At 40.6% G+C, this 21,016-nt stretch overlaps 2 protein-coding genes across 2 annotated transcripts in view; one reads left to right on the top strand and one right to left on the bottom strand.

Annotated features, from left to right (window-relative positions):
* Positions 1-2,033: 2,033 nt before the first annotated feature.
* On the top strand, positions 2,034-4,818 carry selenop (selenoprotein P). Its single transcript, XM_030770085.1, has 5 exons — positions 2,034-2,089; positions 2,575-2,803; positions 3,105-3,317; positions 3,500-3,617; positions 3,924-4,818. Exons 2-5 carry the CDS (start codon positions 2,601-2,603, stop codon positions 4,281-4,283), a joined length of 894 nt encoding a protein of 297 aa, XP_030625945.1. The 5' UTR covers positions 2,034-2,089; positions 2,575-2,600; the 3' UTR covers positions 4,284-4,818.
* A 3,657-nt stretch (positions 4,819-8,475) lies between these two features.
* Positions 8,476-21,016, bottom strand: part of ghra (growth hormone receptor a) — a 30,096-nt gene continuing 17,555 nt past the window's right edge. The window contains exons 3-9 of the mRNA XM_030782637.1: positions 17,050-17,182; positions 16,113-16,279; positions 15,234-15,412; positions 14,134-14,287; positions 13,863-13,953; positions 13,343-13,412; positions 8,476-12,749 (exon numbers count right to left, since the gene is read on the bottom strand). Coding sequence (XP_030638497.1) covers positions 11,757-12,749; positions 13,343-13,412; positions 13,863-13,953; positions 14,134-14,287; positions 15,234-15,412; positions 16,113-16,279; positions 17,050-17,182 — 1,787 coding nt within the window. The 3' untranslated portion in view covers positions 8,476-11,756. The remainder of the gene's footprint in view (positions 12,750-13,342; positions 13,413-13,862; positions 13,954-14,133; positions 14,288-15,233; positions 15,413-16,112; positions 16,280-17,049; positions 17,183-21,016) is intronic.

The raw sequence follows: 21,016 nt of genomic DNA, 5'->3' as shown, positions 1-21,016 counted from the left end.
CCTACAATCAAGTCCAGTTGCCCTTGACTTAACCTTTCTTGGATAATTATGACCTGGATGACTGAGAATCTTCACGGACAACTTACAGTACAAAAACTATAAATAAACTGTATGTCATTTGCTGTGAATATAATACTGTAATTTTACACTGAATTTTTTATAGTGTGAAACATATCATAGCACTTTATCAGCATGTTTCTGGTGGGTATGCAGATATTTTTAATGGTGAAGCCAAATTAATTTTGGTCAAATGACGTCTTTCTCATCCAGTGTTGTTCTACTGAGCAAACTTATCTATCCTCACATATGATAACAGTTAAACATTAACCAGACCTAGTCACTTCAGTTCTTACTCCAGACATGACCTGGCTTAGATCTTTTCGCATGTCTGTACATGACCGAAAAAAACAATTTTCCATTTCAGGGAGATTTTCAGGTTTTGCAAGTCGTCACCACAAATGGTTTTGTCCTTTTTGGAATAAACCAAGTCTTGTAACTATGCCCGACTGAAAATGGTCTCAAATCAACCACTCTGGGTTCATTTGAGAATATCTTCTACATGAAGTTAATTATTTATTTTCAGACTCGTATGGGTACGATTATAAATTTTCTGGTTGATGTTTCACTTCATCTCAGTAAAGAGAAGTTAAGAGAAGGTTAGTAAGGTTTTCTGGTTCATGGGGCAGAACCATAATGATTCTTAGAATCAGACGTGATCTATGTCATCACGACCTCTCTTACTGTCATAATCAGATCATATGATAAATTCCAAAGGTTGGGTCAGCTATACCTATCACATAACAGACTATGGCTAATCTCATGGAACAACAACTCTATTCAGAAAGCTCAGTAAGAATATATATGACTGAAGGTTGCAAAGGTTACATTCACATCTAACTTCATCATTTCAATGTTATCATATCAACTCATTGATTTACCATAAATCAATCCACGTCTATTGTTTTCCCGCAAACCAGCTGATGGTTCTATATGCATATTTCATTATGAGTTATTCAGAATTTATGTTGCATGAAAGCTCTGTGTGTTATGTGAATTTATGATCCCTCTAATGACTCTTAAGTTGCTATGGATGAGATAATGAAGTCATTTTAAACTGAACTAAACTGAATTATGTCCATACTCATGTAGCAGCCACTATATGAAATATATTTTAAGCTGCAAATTGGTATTATGTGATATAGTTCATGCAAAACAAACAAACAAATAAATAAATAAAACTAGATGCAGCTACATACTCAAAATTTGTAACAATAACAACGTCTGCATTCTTAAGCAGGAAACTCTGAAAGCATCATGACAGGAAATAAGAACAGGAAAAGTGCTGATGCAGGAGAAATTCTGCACACTTAGGTGAAAAACACAGTAGAGACAGCTGTCTTCATCATATTATAAGCAATAATTTCAGTGCTTTTTCTGTGTTCCACACAAGTGCATGCCTTTGCCATTGTGTTTTAAATTTCTGGACATTTCCACAACAGAAGTTCTGTGTAAGCTTAAACAACAAGCTCGGAGAGTTGAACCAAGTAAACCCTCCCCTTCTGAACTCTTGAGAACAACAGATGGCCTGGAATGCAGTATTTTTATTAACCGTTTACTACCTGGGGACTTTTTGTCAGTAGAAAAGGGATGTTTTAATTACACAGAGATTAAAGGCAGGTTATGGAAATTAAACATATTAACAACAATTTTCTGTTCGACTGGTTTACAAATGCATGCACATAAGAGTTTAAAAAAAAAAAAAAAAAACCCAAATTGGATAAGAAACATTTTCCTTTGTTCCCTTTTGGTTCTTTATCAGTGCCATTTGATTCTTTATCTGCAGAGATCTGTCTTCTAGATTTCAAATAGATAACATGGATTTACATAACCGATGACTACATCCATGAAGTTAAACGAGTGAGTTATTAAAGTACTGAAAAGGAGGGCAGAGATGAGACTGAACTTTGTCCTGCATTGAGTCAGGAAAACAAGTGGAGTATAAATAGAGGGGAAGAGAAGGAGGGGATGTTATTGTGTGGAGCTGCAGCAGAGACGAACAAGACCGAGAGCTCAAAACTAAAGCAAACTAGTAAGTGCTTCGAATATTCTGTTTTGCTTTACTTGTTTCTCCACTCTAAGTTAAGAACGTCGGTGTAAGATTAGTGGTATGCATCAGTATATGAATGTCACTACTGGTTTGTTGAATTTGACTTTTTTTTTTTTTTTAAGAAAAGACTGGAAGCTGTTACAAGACCTCGTTTACTCCTGGTTCTAGCACTAATGTCTTTTTTACTTTGTGTTGCGTACTGGATTCAAATCTTGAGTCAGTTTCTTTCCTTGGAAGTTTTATGATATTTTTCACGAACTTTTTGGCTGTGCGCTTCTTTAAAGCAGCTTGCGACTTCACATTGTTTTCATTGTTCATTTTCCGAAACACCCCCCCCCCCCCCAAAAAAAAACCAGAATCATACACAAGACAGGTCTGGATTTGTTCTCCAATAAGTCTGTAACTGGTTACTTGATCCTATCTTTTCTTACCACCGTTCTCCTCTCCCCCCTCCTCTCTGTGCACAGCTGCGGGGGTCTTGGTGTCTGGAGCCATGTGGAGGTGGCTCAGCTTGACTCTGGCTCTCTGCCTGCTCCCGGGCGGCGGTGCAGAGAGCGTAGAAGATGGACCCCGGTGTAAGCTTCCACCCTCCTGGAAGGTCGGAGAGACAGAGCCCATGCAGGGTGCCATGGGACGGGTGACGGTGGTTGCTTTTCTTCAAGCCAGCTGATTGTTTTGCCTGGTGCAGGCGTCCAGGTGACTTAACCTCTAAAAGCATATAAAGTTTACTCCAGAGCAATATTTGTTCATTCTTGACTTATGCTGTGATAAGCAGTCATTTGTCTAACGACCTCCAAAAGGACACATGTACAGGCCAACTACAGAAACGCTTTGTTTGTTTGTTTGTTTTTGGCAATTTTCTTGTGAACGTGTCATAATGCCCAACCATAAATGATATTTTTTTTTTTGGCACCCGACGCTTTTCTTGATGGCATAAAAAGGAGCTAGGCTTCATATTTTGCATGTTGTGACGTGTACACTTTACACTCTTGTTTAGAATGGACGCGCTGCGCCTGAAGCTGGAGAAGCTGGGTTACTCTAACATCTCTTACATGGTGGTGAACAGTCGCGATGAGCAGGCACGGCAACTCCACTCCCTGCTGGACAAGAGGCTGTCAGAGCAAATTGTTCTCTACGCCCAAGACCTGGAGCAGCCCGACGTCTGGACGACAATGAAGGCAGAGAAGGACGACTTCCTCATCTATGACAGGTCAGTTTTCCTTCGTCGACCTCTTTAAGACGACTTGTTCGGCAACTTTGATATGCACTGTTATCTATAGTGCACTATCAACTCTCTAAGCAAAAACAGGTGACAAGTACAGTATTTCTTGTCCAAGGTCTTGTTTAATATGATTCATAACTTTATTTTGTGTTCATTGTTTCACCGAGCAGATGTGGCCGGCTTACTTTCCATATATCCCTTCCATACTCGATTCTGAGCCAACCACATGTGGAGGAGGCCATTAAGAAGACCTACTGCGATAGAATCTGCGGAGATTGCTCGACAGAGGTGAAGATCCATTTTTTTTGATAAATGTTTAGATTTTGAGCGAGATTAAGATACTATTAATATAGCTGTGGTGGATCATTTGTTGCTTTTTTTTTGGTTGTGTCATAACTGTATTAAATACATTGTGTTGTGTTCTGTCATACATTATTAATCATATCCTATTCCAAGACTACAGATCTTAATTAGTTTCACATTTCGCTCTGTGGGAGATTAATGGCTGCACATTATCGCCATTCAGTAAACATGCGGTGAAATGAAATTTATGAAGTGAAAATGAACTGTGAGACACTTTTGTGTGGTTTCCAGGGCACTGAGCGCCCTGCAGAGTGTAGCAACACCGCAGAGGTCAAGCCAGAGGAAGCTCAGACTCCTGTAGTGACTAGAGAGGACGACCAGGGTCAGTCCCACGGTCACGGTCATCATCACGGTCACCATCATCATCACGGTCGTCATCACGGTCAAGATCATGATCCCTCTGAAGGGCTGGGTCATGGTCACCACGGTGACAGACATCGTGGTCACCATGGCCACGAGGGGCACCAGCACCATCACGGTCAACACCAGCACGAGCAGCCTCCCCACGTGATTGTCATAGGGCAGGGCCAGCAGGGTCTTTCACAGGGCCAGGTGCCGCAAGATTTCGCCCCGATAGTTAGGCAGCCATGAGACAAGCAGGTCAGGTGAAAGGCAGAGTTCAGCTGACAGTGGAAGGTCGAGTCTCCCAGTGAAGACTCTTTCACCACCTCCAGCTGACACTGACACTGACGGCGGCTGTTCGGCAGCGAGGAGGGCCAACGTCTCTCGGTCAGCTGACAGTGCGACGAAGCCCTGCCGGCTTCCTGAAACTGACAGGACCTGACGGGGCTTAACGGCCACGGCAGGGAGACCTGACAGTGACGTTCAGCCCCCGCTGCCTGACAGCAGCCAAAACACACCTGAACCTGAGCACAAGGAGCCAGCAGCTGAGCTTGACAGGAGATCTAAGAAGGGACGCCCCCCCCCCCCCCCCCCCCCCCGCAACCACTACACCACTCCCCCCAGCCCCTTCCCAAATCAAGCTCAGTAGCTGGCATACCAACAAGTATTTACACCTCAGTGTGAAGCAGCCACCCCACTGCGACAGGAAGCTTGAGGCCCCATCTTAGTAAAACATAGTTCAACATAATTAGAGATTCCACAGTTGCAATATATATATATATATATATATATATATATATATATATATATATATATATATATTTTTTTTTTTTTTTTTTTACCCAAATGGCTTAAAAAAAATAGCTTCTACTATGAACATGAAGAGAACAGAGTCCTGTTTAAACTCTGCTGAAATAAACAGAGAAAATGTCGCGAGGGGAGAGGAACTGGTGCTTCCTGTTGTAGTTGGGTACCTGCCTCACATAGAGAGTGTGTGAGGAGCAATTATGTTGATGCTGTCTCCTCCATAAAGCCTGCTGAGGTCTTCATGAAGCCAGGCGCGGAAACTATGCTCTAGTGGCACCTGACAGATATCTGACCAAGCAGACAGGAGGAGAAAGCATGCAACATGTTGCGCCCCAAGGCTAAGTACACAACAGCCTTAGTGGATGAGAGTAAAGTTGAAACTTTACAGAACAAAAAAAACAACAACAACAACAAAAAAACAACCATATTCTGATTGTATGAAAAGCTGCAGATAATCTACAGATAAACTGAAAGTAGCAGTGAAGCGTTACTGTAAGAAATTTGTGCTTTAAATCCAAAGATGTGGCATGTAGGTTATACAACTACGCGACTTGACACATTACCAGTTACCATTATCAATATAGCCTTTGACTGCCAGTAAACCAGACATAAGAGTACAATACAGCTGGTATATAACCCAAATATAGATAAAGTGGCTTACCGTGACAAAGCAGTTTTTCTTTCCTGTAAAATATATGTCTTCACAGTTATGCGCACGATGGACATAAATAGTGCTCTTCCGTAGTGCACAAAAACTTACGTAATTTTTCCTTTTCTTCCTTTTTTTGATCTGAAGAGACCACCAGACTAAGGGTGAAACTGAAGTAGTGCAGAAAAGGATATCTGTTGATTGAAACATTTTTCATAATTAATGAAGGCGCTCAGGGAAAGTAATTGACACCTGATAAACCTGAAGTAATGTATGAAAAAGGTTATCGTTTGTGTAGTCTCAAAAACTGGTGATAGATTGTGAGGATATAAAATGTTACTGCTGAATAAAAAGATTTTTGAAATCCTGTGGTTTAATTTTTATGTGTGCGGATGTCTTTATAAATGGATGCGTGTCAGATTAACTTAAATGATTTCTACAATCAACCAGCTAAACTGACCTACCGTAAGGAATATCATGAATAAATGCATGATTATGCACGTGCACATGCACCAGAACGATAAGCAACTTAATTATAACTTGAAGAGCGGGACTAAATCTTGCAACATCATTGATATGCATACTTCATTATAAATTGTTCTAGTTTCTTGATCGAAGGTAATGCGGCAGTTCGACGAAAAGTTCGGTTCAGCTCACGTCCTGTTTAAAGTTTGTTCAGTTGATCACAGTGGTCTGACCTGAACTGCCCCAATGTGCTAGCGCTGCACGTGCAGAGGGAGGTCATCGACACGTGATGCGTGTCCACTACAAGACCGCTCATTTAAAATAAGGTGTTATTTTTAGAATTTCTTTTGAGTACAGTCACCTTACATATCTACATTTTCTGTCGTATTTTTCTTTAAACAATAGGATAATTTATGCGGACTGCCTCCTAAGTGCTTTTGAACGTCAAAGTCAAAGTCTCTATAGACGACAGATGGCGCGCGCGTTCTTTCGCAAATGTTGCAACTTTCCCTTCTGGAGCCCCCTTCAAATTGCTTCCAGACCCACATTTGGAGTCTGATGAGTTTCCCTTAGACCCGAACAGACCCAAAGCTACCCAAATGCAACTCTGTATGCGTTGCTCTCCCTCTCACTCTATTAGACAGTGTTGCTGAGACAGCTGTGAAAAAGTGAATTATTTTTATTTAGCATGGAAAATTATTTCCTGTTTATTAAAAAACAAAACAAACAAACAAAATGTATATTAAGTATGCTCAGTCAAATAGAATAATACTGTTCTGGAATATTCTTCCTTGGATGTGAGAAATTTAAGTCTGGTAACAGATATGCTCCAAAATGTGACATGGATATTGTTATGGCTGAAATAGGTTTTATCTGTTGCTCAAGGAATTATTTTGATTTTATGGCTGATTGGTAGTTACATCACCTACCACGGGAGAACATATGTGACGGAAAGAAATTATGGCCCACTTCCTTTATGTATGGAATAGCTATTCCGTCTGCAGTCTTATGGAATGATTACACGGCTTTAGGTAAAACCGTCATAGCCTTCAAACCAGAACAAAGTCTGTGACCATTTATGAAGAACGCCTATCGAGTTAAAACCTAAGACTCACAATGTCCACTTAGCACTGCAACAAGCTACAAAGTGGTCTAATCATCGTTTCAACTGCTGCATCAGAAAAGGTCAACCAGCGAGCCGAGACAATAAAAGAATAGAGTGGGTGGCTTGATAGGTAATCAGACCATAGATGCAACACACGGTAGTGCTGACTTATGGGCAATTACCTGAAATGTCCTGAAGAGGTTGGTCTGTGCGAGTTTTCGAGTCTGATTCAATAAGCCCCATGCAGTGCTGCTAAGTACAACGGGTCTGTTCTAATTGTCTGATCTGCTTTCCACCGCCAGCCGGTCTCACACTGCCTCTCCATCCACTTAGCAAAGGCTGTTGATAAGGTACTTTACCCCTCGACCGTTGCCGGTACACTGAGATCTTTGCCGTGTTTACCTTTTTTTTTTTTTTTTTTAAACGTTCATCACACTCCGTAGCATGGCTCTAAGGTATGGATCTGAATTAGGCTTACACACACCAAGTGTCTGTCTCTCTCTAATATCTGCTTGGTTTATCTGGAGAATGATTAAAACCTGTTGTTACAAGAGAGTGGAGGACACATTTAAGAAAAAAAAAATCCATCTGCGTGTTCCGAGATTTAAATGATTAGTTACGTGGTATCATAGGTAGGCCTATATCATGTATCTTTGAAAATCTGCGCATGTTGTGTAACTATAGGCTTAACATTCATGAACACGTGAACAAAAACAGGATCAGTACAAATAATGCACCTATGTCACTGCCATACCTAAGGTACATCATATTTATTTTTTCACAGTTTTGGTTGAGATCAAGATCAGCACACAAATTGAGCTTCTGCAATTCCTGAGGTTAGGTTAGGTTAGGCATAAGTATACATTCTGCCTATTGCTCCACTGAACTTATATCCACATGCTTGTCTATCCAGCTGTATTATATTTAAATCTGATGGCAACCTTGGCATTGCAGTTGCTAATGCCAGTCATGCCAATGACTATATTTGTCAGTAGTGTGATAGAATCTGTTACTCGAATGCAGCTGTTCTTATTATTTCAGAACTTCAGAATTCATGACATAGAGCGTTAACGGATTCTTATATGAAAACTATGGAGTAGTTTTGTAGTGATTACTGTGTAAATCTGTCCTGATTCTTAGTTGAGATGATTCTTGTGAAGCACAAAAAATCGACCTTTCAAGTGCATTTAACCCATTCATGTGTACACTTTGTACACTCTGTAAAATACATTTACACAATGCCATGTTCTCTCTCTCACACACACACACTCTCTCTTTCACTCACAGACATACATACACACAAAGAAATATTCTCTCTCTCTCTCTTTCATGGACATACACACACACACACACACAGCTGTAGAGTAGTATATCATTGAATGCACTGGCCATGATCTGAATAATGGAAACAGAGATAAACCTTTTTGAAGCTATCTTTATTAAGCAAAAGTAAAGTTATGTTGGATAATGCTGAAAAAACACTAGCATTCCATTGAGGTAATGATGAACTGATTCTTTTCACAATACTGTACAAATATTCCTATGCAAACCTGAAATCTTTATTCATTTCCTTCATTTAGCTGGTTAATTTGCTTCCACGTTCAAAATCAGTGGCAAGCAAAATTGTACATTGCATTATATACTCCACAATACGTACCTAAAGTTAACAACTAAAGACGCACAAGACAACAGGACTAATTTAAACTGATTCCAAATAGACTGCATATCTTTTCATCATATACATACAGAAAGGCATCTACTTGACCAAAAGCAAAAGGCAAGGGATAGAAAAGAGATAGAAAACAGTAGAATCTGTGCTTATTAACTAAACAACATTCAGTATAAGCTTAAATGCATATTGTACATCATTTCAAGTGATAGATTAAGACATTAAACATGATCGTGCTGGTCATATCAGCAAGTGGCAGCAGCAAAAAAGAGTTCATCAATACTCTATATCTGTCAGTAAGGCAAGTTTTTTTTTTTTTTTTTTTAAATGATAAAAATATGGCACACTGCGTAGCTTGTTTTGTCTTGTGTTCATTCTGATACCATTTATCTTACACGTATTTCAGTTTATTTTACGTATGAACTTCATTAACGTAGCTAGATGGGTTTTTTTTAATTATTATTTACTATCTGAAATATAAACAAACATCTCAGACACAGCTAAACATGCGCATTTTCACATCCATGGAACTCACGATAGCTTATTTGTCTTATTTACACCATATATGTGAACTGAAATAACTTGCAAACATTTTTGTACTGTACAACATAACAGAGAAGACTGCAATATATTACTGTGTGTGCAGTGTGTTAGGACATTCAGGGAGAGTGGTTTTATTTAAAGCTTTATAACAGTAACCATTGATGTAATTGATCTAAATACAAATGATAGTGTTTATGATAGTGTTGAACTTCGGTATTATTTCGGTACAGAGAAAGATTAGAAAAATAATACAAAATTAACACTATGCTTTTAAAGCAAATCGTACCATATTTTGTTTACTTATCTATTTTTTTTTTCTTAAAAAATGTATCAATATGTATCCCTACTATCACTATCTTATTTTTCACTATTTTGTGAATTTTTTCCTCAGGTATAATAAACAAACTTTCTCAGGTATAATAAGCAAACTTTTCAAGCATTATCATCAAGACCAAGACTAAATGGGCTTTAAGCCCAAAGAAAATAGTCTCCTTCTATGTGCAACTCTCTGAACACTCAGATTTACAAAGCTTTTGTACAGATGGACATTGCGACCAATTCTACGTGATTTATATTATATTAAGCTTATATTTGTTTTGTGTGGGGTTTTTTTGGCATCTTAATTTCAGTTCAATTTGACATGGGAAAAAAAAACCCAGATGCAAAAGCTTAGCAAATCTGTCTCCACATATTTAAGAAACTTAAAAGTTAAAAAAAAACCAAAAAACAAAAAAAAACTTTCCCGTAGCAATGCAAACCGTGTGCAATTTTCTACATATAACATCTTTTTGACAAAACCTCTTACAAGACTAAGATAATACTGATGTAAAATGTAAGGGCTGATCTATGGGTGATTCTACTGATCTTCCCAAAATAAGGTAAACATGCAGTAAATAATACATAAAAAAAAAAAAAAATTATTTCCAGTTATTAGTTCTGCAGTTGCAATGCACGGTTCTGTAATAGTTTGTGTTTCCTCGAAAAGCAGCTTTTCCTTTCCCCCATGCCAAGAGGTTGCGGTATATAAGGCGTAGAACTTCCCGGAGAACTTCATTAAGGTGTATTGGGACCCAAGACGGAACCACGTTCCACATTTGATCATGGACAGAGTTTGACTTCTCAGGCCGATAGAAGTGCCTTAATGGCTACCAGGTCTGATGCAAGTTTGTTTAACGAGCGTATGACCAGTCACAAAGATGGTATAAGAATAAGCCTCTAATCATGATAACACTGCTACATGTACTCTAAGGCAGTTTACAAAAAATATCCAAGCGAGGGAAAACTCTTCATTTCTGTTATGTCATGTACCACAGCTGAGTTTGAGTCTCTGTCTCTACGCTTATCGTAGCACATGATGGTTTTTTGTTTCGTTTTGTTTTGTTTTACATTTCCCTATATCAGCACAAAAGGCAACATTTCATAACTTGATCTGTTAAGATGAGGCATCAATAGAGAAGATGAGCTAAGATTGTCCAGAAAATGACATGAAGATCCATAGTCAAAGAACATAATTTCCTTTTTTTTTTTTTCCTTTAGGAATATCACAATTTTCGAGAGACTTTTCCAGACGAAACATGATGTGTTCAAATATGTGCAATCCCTTTAAGTGTCTGAATAATACACAGAAACATATTTCTTCACCATATGTTTCTTGCTGAAACTGATATGTGTATGATATGTAAAGAAACGGCTCTAACTTACAGGGTCACGCAGTGCTCCAGATAAAAGCAAGTCTGTTCGGAGACTGAGAGGAGATATTGTCTATTCTAAATGATGACTCAATCCATACTAAGCATTGTTTGACTCCATAGCCAGTGCTTGAATGCTCTAACCCTGATTTGATGTACTTTTGCAATTGCATGACATACATATTCACAGTAAATGTAAACGGTGTACATTTTTTTTCCTTTTTTTTTCCATTCCTGCATGATAAAACTGGGGGCTTCACATCTTAAAAATTGAAGCAACTGGTTCTGAGATAGCACTTAATCACAGTTTAAAAAAATACCCTTAATTTTGCATAATTAATGAAATACAGATGTTTATGTGTGAAGTTTTTTTAACTGATTTCTACGTTCTCACATTAAGCTCATACCCATCTCACTGCATAAATCTGAACTGAAATTTCAACATGCGAAAGAGGTTTATACTACACAATAGCTGTTGTAGCAGTGTCCCAATATAGCCATAAATTGACTGTATTTCTGTTATTTCATTTGTGTGTAATCTGCATATTTACACAGTTTGCCTCTGTGTTAGCAATTCACTTTCAGGACAATCAAATACTGAGATTTAACAAGGCGGTAATCTCAGGATCGTCGCCTAATGAGGACGACTCCTACCCAACAATCCTTCAAACAACACTCGGGAAATGCTGTCCGTGAAACTTTGGTTTCCAGCAGTTGCAAGGTACATCTAGGATTGCTAAAAAAAAAAGAACGGCATCAACACCCAGGCTCCTTTGGCTGATGGATGATGCTACACTCAGGGGCTGAGGTTACCCAGCAGGTCTGGGGTAAGGTACCCCATTGTGGGCATGGCTGGTAGATGTTTGGTGGGGTTGAGGGGACAGGGCGAGGGCTGAGCATTGGAGGGATTCAAAAGGAGGCTGTGTTGAGCATCCACATCCTGCACTACTGTATAGTCTGAGACTGGGGGCAGAGACAAGGGAGGCTGAGGAGCATCGGGAAACAGGTAAGGGCTCTGATACTCTCCTGGTGAGGCTGGAGTTGAGATATACCCACCCTCCACACGCTCTCTGCCCGAAACCTCCTCAGTCGGCTGTGAAGAAAGGGCCTGATAGGTTTGCTCGGGAGGACCGGAGGCGGCATTGGAGCTGAGCTGCCTGGCGCTACTCTCTGAAGTGTAGGCGCTGTCAGGATCAACCACCAACAGCTGGACCTTCATCAACTTCTTCTCTTCTCCATCCTGCTCCTGATCCTCACCCTCGCCTTTCTTTTTCTCTGGGTTGTTCTCCTGAGAGCTGTTCTGCTGGCCGGGGGACAGCACCACTCCTCCTGAGGGGGTGACATCGCTGACTTGGGCGTAGAAGTCCATATTGATCCAACTGGGCATGCTCGGCTGCGTCTGGATCGGCGAACGCATCTCCGCAGAGTCGACGGGATCGCTCAGGCTATGGGCGGAGCTGCTCCTGGACACCAACGGGTGCCGCTCTCCCGAGGTCTCGGAATTTCCAGACGAGAGGAGGGCAGTCATTAGCATGGAGTCCGGTTCGGCGACGTCCGGATCGTAGCAGCTGGCGCGGCCCGAGTCGTCGTCTTTGGCTCCAAGGGCGTGGGAGGAACCCATGTGGTCCCGGCCCAGGAGACGTTGTGTGTCGGAACCGTGGTCTTTCTCACAAGGCGGCTCATCCACATCCAGCTCAATAAACTCCACCCACGGATCCTCACGATACACATCCGGTTTGTACATGTGTTGGCTGCTAAGGATGGAGTTTAGCTGATCCAGCTTTCCCTTCTGCAAGAGCGGTTGGAAAAAGGAAGCAGACGGAGAACGTAACATTAGTGAGAGAAAGAAGAACGCTAAAAGTTGGAGTGATTACTGAATATGAGTGCAAGAGTAGTGTATATCACCTCTAGGGAAAGTTATTCATTATCTGTAAAACTGCTTTTATTATATTTTTACATCATTTCAGTTTCTTACTTTAAGTATCTTCTAGACATAATCCCGCAATGATAGTTCAAGTTAACTTCACACACAGGCACGCAAACACACTTACACAATACAAAGATAAAAATAGCAGATAACTAATTAAACTAATTAAAAGGGAACAACCTGACTTTTGTATCTGTTTCCACGACCTGTTTCCATGGCAGTGTTCAGGAGCAAATGTTTACTAGTTACAGTGACCATGTATGAGGGGAATATGAGAAGACTGCCAGTGGTAGGCTGGGGGGTTGGGGGCCTAGGGGTCGAAGATGTTTAATGTGCCCAGTGATGGATAGTTTTCTCTAAGTGATGTAATCGTTGAGCTGTATCAAAATTGTTTTCGTAACATTACTTTAATTAACCATAAACACACACACACACACCTCTAGACAAAACAATACCTTCAAGAGGTCAGGATCAATTCCTTTTATTTTCGGAGCTGGAACAGGAGGTAACAGTATCACCATCAACCTAGAAGGTAACCAGAGGACAGCATCCTTAAGCAAAGGTTGAAGTCACATTTCACATGTTTTTATAAATTAGATTTCAAATACCCTTATAATTTACTCAATATGCCTGTCCCTATATCTGATCCAATCAAAAAGACTATGGAATGACACTATTATGAAACCACAAGTGTCTGAAAACTTTCAGAAAGTAATGTGAGGTCAGCTGTAAATTAATTCCACTGAGGTATTTCAAACATGTCTGTATATTCATTCTCTCATTCTCTTGGTATAGTCAAGCAGTTGTTTGGTGTGTTTTCCTAAAGTAAAAGATTTCTACTCTCAAACAATTCCTAGAGAGGGATGACCATGAGCAAGGTTTCTGTGCGTGTGTGTATATCTGCGTGTGAGAGAAACAGTGTATCTGTGTGTGTGTGTGTGCGTGCGCGCGCGTGTGTGTGCGTGTGTTTCTTACCTCTGCTGTTGTGAGAAGATAATAAGCATAAGAAGGATGACGACTCCCACTACTCCAAAGATAAGGATCAGCGTCATCGGGAACGTAGACTCTGTGTGTGTGTGTGTGTGTGTGTTTGGGCAAGAAAGAGAGAGAGAGAGAGAGAGAGAGAGAGAGCGCGAATATAATCAATGCAAAAAGACTTCATATTTCATATCATATTTCGACCATCTCTATCAGAAATATATTTTTTCCTATGCATAAATAACCCACATTTGGGGAGAGATGTTACCTTTACTTGGTATCTGCTCCACATGCACCAAGATGGTGTTGCTAAATTCACCAAAATCCTTAAACGCTGACATTTTGCAGCGCACACGGACCTCATACTCTTTGTCTGTGTGCAGGCCATAGATAGACTGCTGAGTACCACTCTCCAAGCCCAGCTGAAACCAAAGACAACAATATACAAACATAACACGATAAGGAAAATAAGCATGGATATAATTCATTTTTATTTTTTTTAGCTGTAATGTTGGTTATATTTTTTAAGCGCGTGAAACAGAGAGAGTAATTCATTTCATATTGAATGCCCACTTCAATTGAATTATTCTCTTCCTGCAGTTTCATGTTGCTGGCATACCCGCCCCCTTCCTCTCTAACTAAGCATCGCATCTGAGTCAACACAGAGCACTAATGTTCATAACCCCTAAGGCATTGTATTAATGAAACTGACATGTTGCTTTATCAGAGAATGCAATAAAACTAATCTACTTGTCATCTGCCCAAAGCAACGCTAAATGTTACAAAGTCCACACACTTGATCCTTCAGGCATCCCACTGCGGGGCAGTATTTTAACAGAGGGCTCGGTGGTGGCTTTTACTAACTCTCTAATAATGCTGCAGGGACCACTGGGTAGGCCTGAGAGATCTAGCATTAGGCAGAAACTTGATACAGTGTCTTTAGGCGTCTTTCGAACAGACAGCCAGCTTTAAAGCCTACTCTAAAACCCAGTCAGTCCACCCCACTGACAAAGACTGAATCTATCAGCGTGGACCACCCTAAGACCAGTAAGACCAGTAAGATGCCTCACTGAAACCATCCAGATTGTGACACAAAATGCCTTGTCCATCACTGTAAAATAATACTCCCCTTACTGTTGGGAAAGTAACAGCGAGTATGTGTGAGCGCTTTCGAGTGTTCCTCATTACCACTCAGATGGAAAGTAAAGATTTCCCACAACAAGGTATTGTTGACGAATTTTCATACTTTTTTATTAAAAGTAATAGAAAATGCTCTCTCTTTCACTCTGTCTCTGTCTCTTGCTCTTTCTCTCTCTCTCTCTCTCTCTCTCTCGTACCCCCCCACCCCCACTGTGAGCAGGGACTAACCTCTTCCCAGAAAGAGGCATTTCTGACTCTGTATTGGACCTGGTACACCAGACTCATCCAACCCATCTCCACATCTGCAGATGGAGGCGGGGCCCAGCGGACCAGAATGTCAAAATGCAGGCCCGAGCGGCTGACGTTCAGCAGGGTCCAGTTCAGCCCGATGGGAGGGTCCGGGCGCACTGGGGAGGGAGACAGAACACAAAGGTCAAGGTCTGAACACACCCTTGTACAGAAATACCATTGCTCTCCAGCCACTGGAGTGAAGAGGACCTGACTAAAAAAAGCAAAAAATGTGTTCTCTGTTAAAGCTGCAAACAAGATGTTTCCAAGTCTGTCTGTTTAACATCAGATCAAGAGTAAGACCAGTTCATGGATGTCTCACCACATTACTACTTCCTGAGATGAACTGCATAGCAAATCTGCTAATGTCATTTCCAACATCTGCAGTTTGCAAATGCTGTTTCCTTGAGTTCTTTCACATCCATTCAGTTCGACATAATTACAAATACTTGCAACAGGCACTGTTTTCATGTACTCTCACGACTGCACTTACTCTAGTGAGCGCTGATTTATATTAACATGGAAAAAGTGTTTAGAAAATCGAAGTACACCAGTGTGGACTGTAATTCACTTAACACTGGTGCGTTTTCTGTCTAGAGTGTACATTTGTTGTTTTTAACCCAGCACCAACACAGCAAATGCATCTAGATGCTGGTGACTGAATTCAAGATACTGTTGGTATGGAGTAAAATATCATCCAGAAAACCTGGTCTGCCCTCTTCCTCTTCCACAACATACTGTTGGAGTCCCTTGAAGAGCTAAGTGTGTAACTGATACTGCTTCATAACACCAGTCTTTGGAAACTCCCCCTGACTTTACCTATGTTCTCCACGGTGAAGCAGTAGTCGTCATAAGTAGTGTTCTGGAAAGCGTCACGTAGCTGAACGCAGTACGAGGTCCAGATGAATGTGAAGGTCTTGTTAAAGTAGCACTCGTTTTCCACACCTGCCGTGTAATCTGGACACTCCTGCCACTCTGAGTTGGAACTGGGAGACAAGCGACATCGAAAGTGTTCATTTAAACATTTCCCGCACGGGTGAATTAACCTTCCTCTCTTCCTTTCCCTTCCGTCTGATGTTCTCAGTTACTTTCTTTACTCCAAATGTATTCATTTGAGATACTTGACAGACCTTACTTACTTACGACTCTAATTTGAAATGTGAATGCTTGGAATAGCAGCGAAGTCATCAGCCAGGCTACTCAGTGAGGCATACGTGCGTGAAAAACTTCATTCTCACTAGGCATCATTGGACGAGCTATTCGCCACGCGTTAAGTGAATGTAGAGCATTAGATTAGCTGATTAGACCGACAAAGAGCTCTGCTGGGTTCTACACAGGTTCTGTTTGGACCACACACAGCTCATGTCACTGAAGACCTGCAGCTCTGTGGGGCTCTAATCTACCCTGTTTGCCACTGAAGTCATGCTAGCTAGCCGCTAATGTGCAGCTTAACATTCATGGAGTGGATGAGTCACTAGGAGACGGAGGCCTTGTTTGTGCCAAATCAATTATGTGTCCACATCTTCCTCGCTGTCCAGTGTTCCCATTAGTCTTCATTCAACCCCATGACAGCACCTTCTATTCAAGTGGTGAACTTGACTAAAACTACGATTCTCCCAAGTGCATTAGCACAGTAAAACAAAAGGAGAGGGTAAAAATTGATTTACTCCTTTGTTAAAAGGTTTCATGGTTTAACTGAATTTTGCCTATAGGTGTAGATGTTACAATTGCTTTATTGCTTGTCTGTCTGGCTTACTTTTTGGTCAGGAAGAACACCCTGAGGGCACCAGGCTCGCTGAGGTTCCGGAAGCTCCCAGCAGTCCACCAACAGCGGAAGGTCTCCTGCTCCCTGGAGCGGCAACCAGTGAAATGGGGGCCCTCTATGGAACCTAAGAGAGAAAGAGGGAGTGAGAGGAACAAGAGAGAGGGTCAGGAAAGGCGAAAGAGAGAGAGAGAGATGTAAAAACAAAACAAAAAGCACACTCTAAACAAACACATCATCATGAGAGAGAGAGAGAGAGAGAAAGAGAGAGGCAGAGCAAAAAGAGGAAACTTTGACGGGAAAACCTTTCCTTTCAAATCCAGTCTTAACAAAGTCTAGTTATAGTTTCATTTCAAAATAACTCTCAAGAGGGTGTCATTTTAATTTAAACTTTGCTTTACAGCAAGAAGGAAATAAAAACATCTTTTTAAGGTTGTTCTCACTTCAACGCATTAAAATTAAAATCGTTTCCATCAGCGAATATCTGCCAACATATTTGCCTGTACCAAATTTCTCCTCTGCTGCAGTTTGTTCTGTTCTGTTCCTGCAGAGCCCAGTTCGCAAGCCGTTTCCCAGCACCACTCTGGCTTTACTGCGACCATAAATAAGACTGTGAAGGTTCGATTGATTTCTCCTGCCCTATCTGCTCCTGCCCCGACTGCAGCATAAATCACTAGAAACAGCAGCAAAGCTCCAAAACAGCTCTGACTGTGAGGATTTCTCTGCCACCCTGTTGGATTAGCTTTTCATTCTGACCTATATTAATTGGCTGCTTTGAGTGTAAATCTCACACGAGCTCGAGTTAGTATACGCCCGCTGCAGACATGAACATAGCAGTAAAGAAATCCAATTTGGTCTCAAAATAGAGTAACTGCTGCAGACTGAGAGAGAGACAGAGAGAGAGAGAGAGAGAGAGGGAGAAACACAAAAGTGAGATGTAGAGTTATACAGGCAGATAGACAGACAGACAGACAGACAGACAGACAGATAGATAGATAGATAGATAGATAGATAGATAGATAGATAGATAGATAGATAGATAGATAGAAAGATAGATAGATAGAAAGAGAGAGAGTGAGAGAGAGAGCTTTCTTTCTTGCGTAGATCTCCTCTTCACACCATGACAACAACATGTATTCCTGTCCCTCCTTCCTGGAACCGCTGTGTCTGTGGCAGGGTTAGTGCTCAACTCAGAATTTTGGAGCTGGCTTGCATTCAGTTTGCCAGTTTGCATTTAGTTTGACATCCACAAAGTATACAATTTAAATCTGAAAGAGGTGATTTCATCGAGTGAAAATGAAGCAAATTCCTCCCAATCAATTCAATAGATCACCAACCAGATGCCAGTCATTCCCTAAATTACAAGCTGAACACAGTCTGGGTCTGTTGTTAAGGTAAATGCTTGCTACAGATACACACACACACACGTACATAGACCCACGCAAAACTCTTTTGAACTCTCTCATAATATCTCAAAAGTATAACTATTGACATTTGCAAACATACTAGATAGCTACATGCAAAAAGGTTGATCAAGCCATAACTTTACATAACTCCATTGAGAGTAACTTTGTTCATGGAATAGCGGTGTGTAGCAAATTTACGAGTGCGTTTTTTTTTTTTTTTCTTTTTTCTTTTTTTGGGATAATAAATTAGAAACCAGATGAAAATAATTTCTTGACATAAAAAATGTCCACGACATAAATTCACTTTCCAGTTTTCATGAGGCAGCTTCATCTGCGGTGAAGGCCGACATTCCTCTCTTCACTATTGCACGCTCTCCCTGACTCTCAAAACTCTCGCTACAACCTGCTTAAGTTCTAGAAACTTCTATGCTGCATACTAAAAAGAGATCTGTTCTGAGATATCGAAATACCAATCTTCTTTTTTTTTTAACCAATAAGTTATCACGTAAATAAATAAGAGTTACAGCAAATCTCTTCCTGCAAAATTTAATTTGACTTCTCAGAGGGTCATTTGCAGTAAAACAAATAGTGGAGTGCTTTGAAAATGCTCTTGGCTTCAAAGTTTACTAAATTGTTTGGTATCTGCCAAAAACATTATTAACGACTTTAAATTTTTCCATGAGGGCTTTGAGAAGAAAAAAAAGGACCTACAAAAAATCTCCCCCAAAAAACGATAGTATTTACTCTCTGGATATGTTTTGTAACAGCTGCTATCCTGCTCTGGTTTCAGATGCAGCTGTGTTAAGGGTAAGCCCCACATCTGCACACTCCATGCAACACTTTTTACATGTTTTACTTCATTCCATCCTGGCTGACACTAATAAAAGTACATTCACAAAGATGATCCCCCAAAACCTTGACAAGACAAGTTAAACTGTAGGGAATGTGGCATTTGGATAATCTGAACGGGAGTGTATGACTGGTAAACGGGAATAATTGATTTCCCCTTATCGCTGAACAGCTCTGCCTGACAGACATTTATGTGACGACCATTCAGATCCACTGGTTGGCTTTTAAGACGAGCCTAGTCCAGGACTAAAATGTACTGGGCATGTTGTTTCTCTGTGAAAGTAAAATACACAAATGAATTCATTCTAATATCCACTTGGACAAACAGGCTAAGTTTTTAAAGCTTCCCTCAGCCTCGGACAACAAGTACAGCATTTACTCTTCAATCAAATGCTTTATTGGGAAGAAACAAACAAACAACTGTTCTGGAAAAAGCCAGAATTGACTAACTTCAGATCAGATAAGGCTTAATGATGGGGAAATGGGGGCTAGTGGAATTTGCTAAAGCTAATGTTTATTTTGTCTTTCGACTGGTTTTATAGCACTTTGATTAAATTAGACCCCCTCTTCCTGTATGCGTCGTTCCCAGGTAAGGATCTGCAATTAGATAATGAGATCAGTTCCACAAACAAACGATATGCCAAGATCACTCAAAACGCTGCAAAACACCACCTATTAATAGTCTCATTGCCAAACCATACTCCAGAAGTGCAGTGTTTCCCAGTTAAACAAAGCTCCGTTTCCAAGCGTTACACAGTTCAAATCTTTCTCCACAGAGAGACGCTCTTCAGAACTCGGAGTAGAGGGCACGGGATATTTTCATCAAGCTAATACAACTACTTTTGCCCCTTATGCAATATAGCGCTGAGCTTTTCTGAAACATGGACTTGAACACTGAATGCACTTCTCTTTTGGGCCAAACAGTTGCGCAAAAGGCTATCCATCATTCAGAGACTTGGCTTCATGGAGGAATACTAATATCTGTCCTTGTGCGTGTGCGTGTGCGTGTGTGTGTGTGTGTGTCTAGCTAGAAGAACCAAATCCTTGCAGATCCATAATTCAACTCCCAAAAATGCCACATGTCTCCCTGAGCAGAGGAAGTGAACTCTGCAGCAGCAGTACCATTGAAACAGCAGGAAACAGTAGTTCCACAACATCGCACACAAAAGAAAACAACCTCAAAACCTAGCGATTGTACTCAGTCTTACATTAAATGAACGGGAGTGAGAAACATTCATGGTCGGATGAAAACGCTGGTGGCTACGGAGCCATAATTCAGCTAAGAACTACACTGTCCTCTCCTCTGGGGGACTATAAACTCAAACAAGAAATTTAATCCATATGGAGTTAACCTTCTCAAAACTTACCACTGACGTATCTCTATGTCTGATCAATTTCATGACAAAATATGCTGACCTTTAAAACAATCGGGTGCAATTTTCAATTAAATTACAGTCAATTAAGTGACTATGCGTGATAGCATTGTAGTTAATTGCTTATTTGTTTTGTTATCATTACCTCTATTTTCTTTTAAACTTGAGAGTTGAGTGGCTAAGTTCATATGAAGACTTGAGCTTCCTTACCTGGAATCTGAATCAAACCCTTAAGCCCCACTTTTAAATCTCAGAGAAGACAAAAAAACAAAAAAAAAAACCCCACCATGTTTACTCTTTTTCAACAGACCACTGGTAACTAGGAAACCAGCT

The sequence above is a fragment of the Chanos chanos genome, chromosome 1, assembly GCF_902362185.1.
Source record: "Chanos chanos chromosome 1, fChaCha1.1, whole genome shotgun sequence".
Classification (NCBI taxonomy): Eukaryota; Metazoa; Chordata; class Actinopteri; order Gonorynchiformes; family Chanidae; genus Chanos; species Chanos chanos.
Note: the sequence above shows the minus strand (reverse complement) of the source record. Positions and strands in the feature narration are given on the sequence as shown.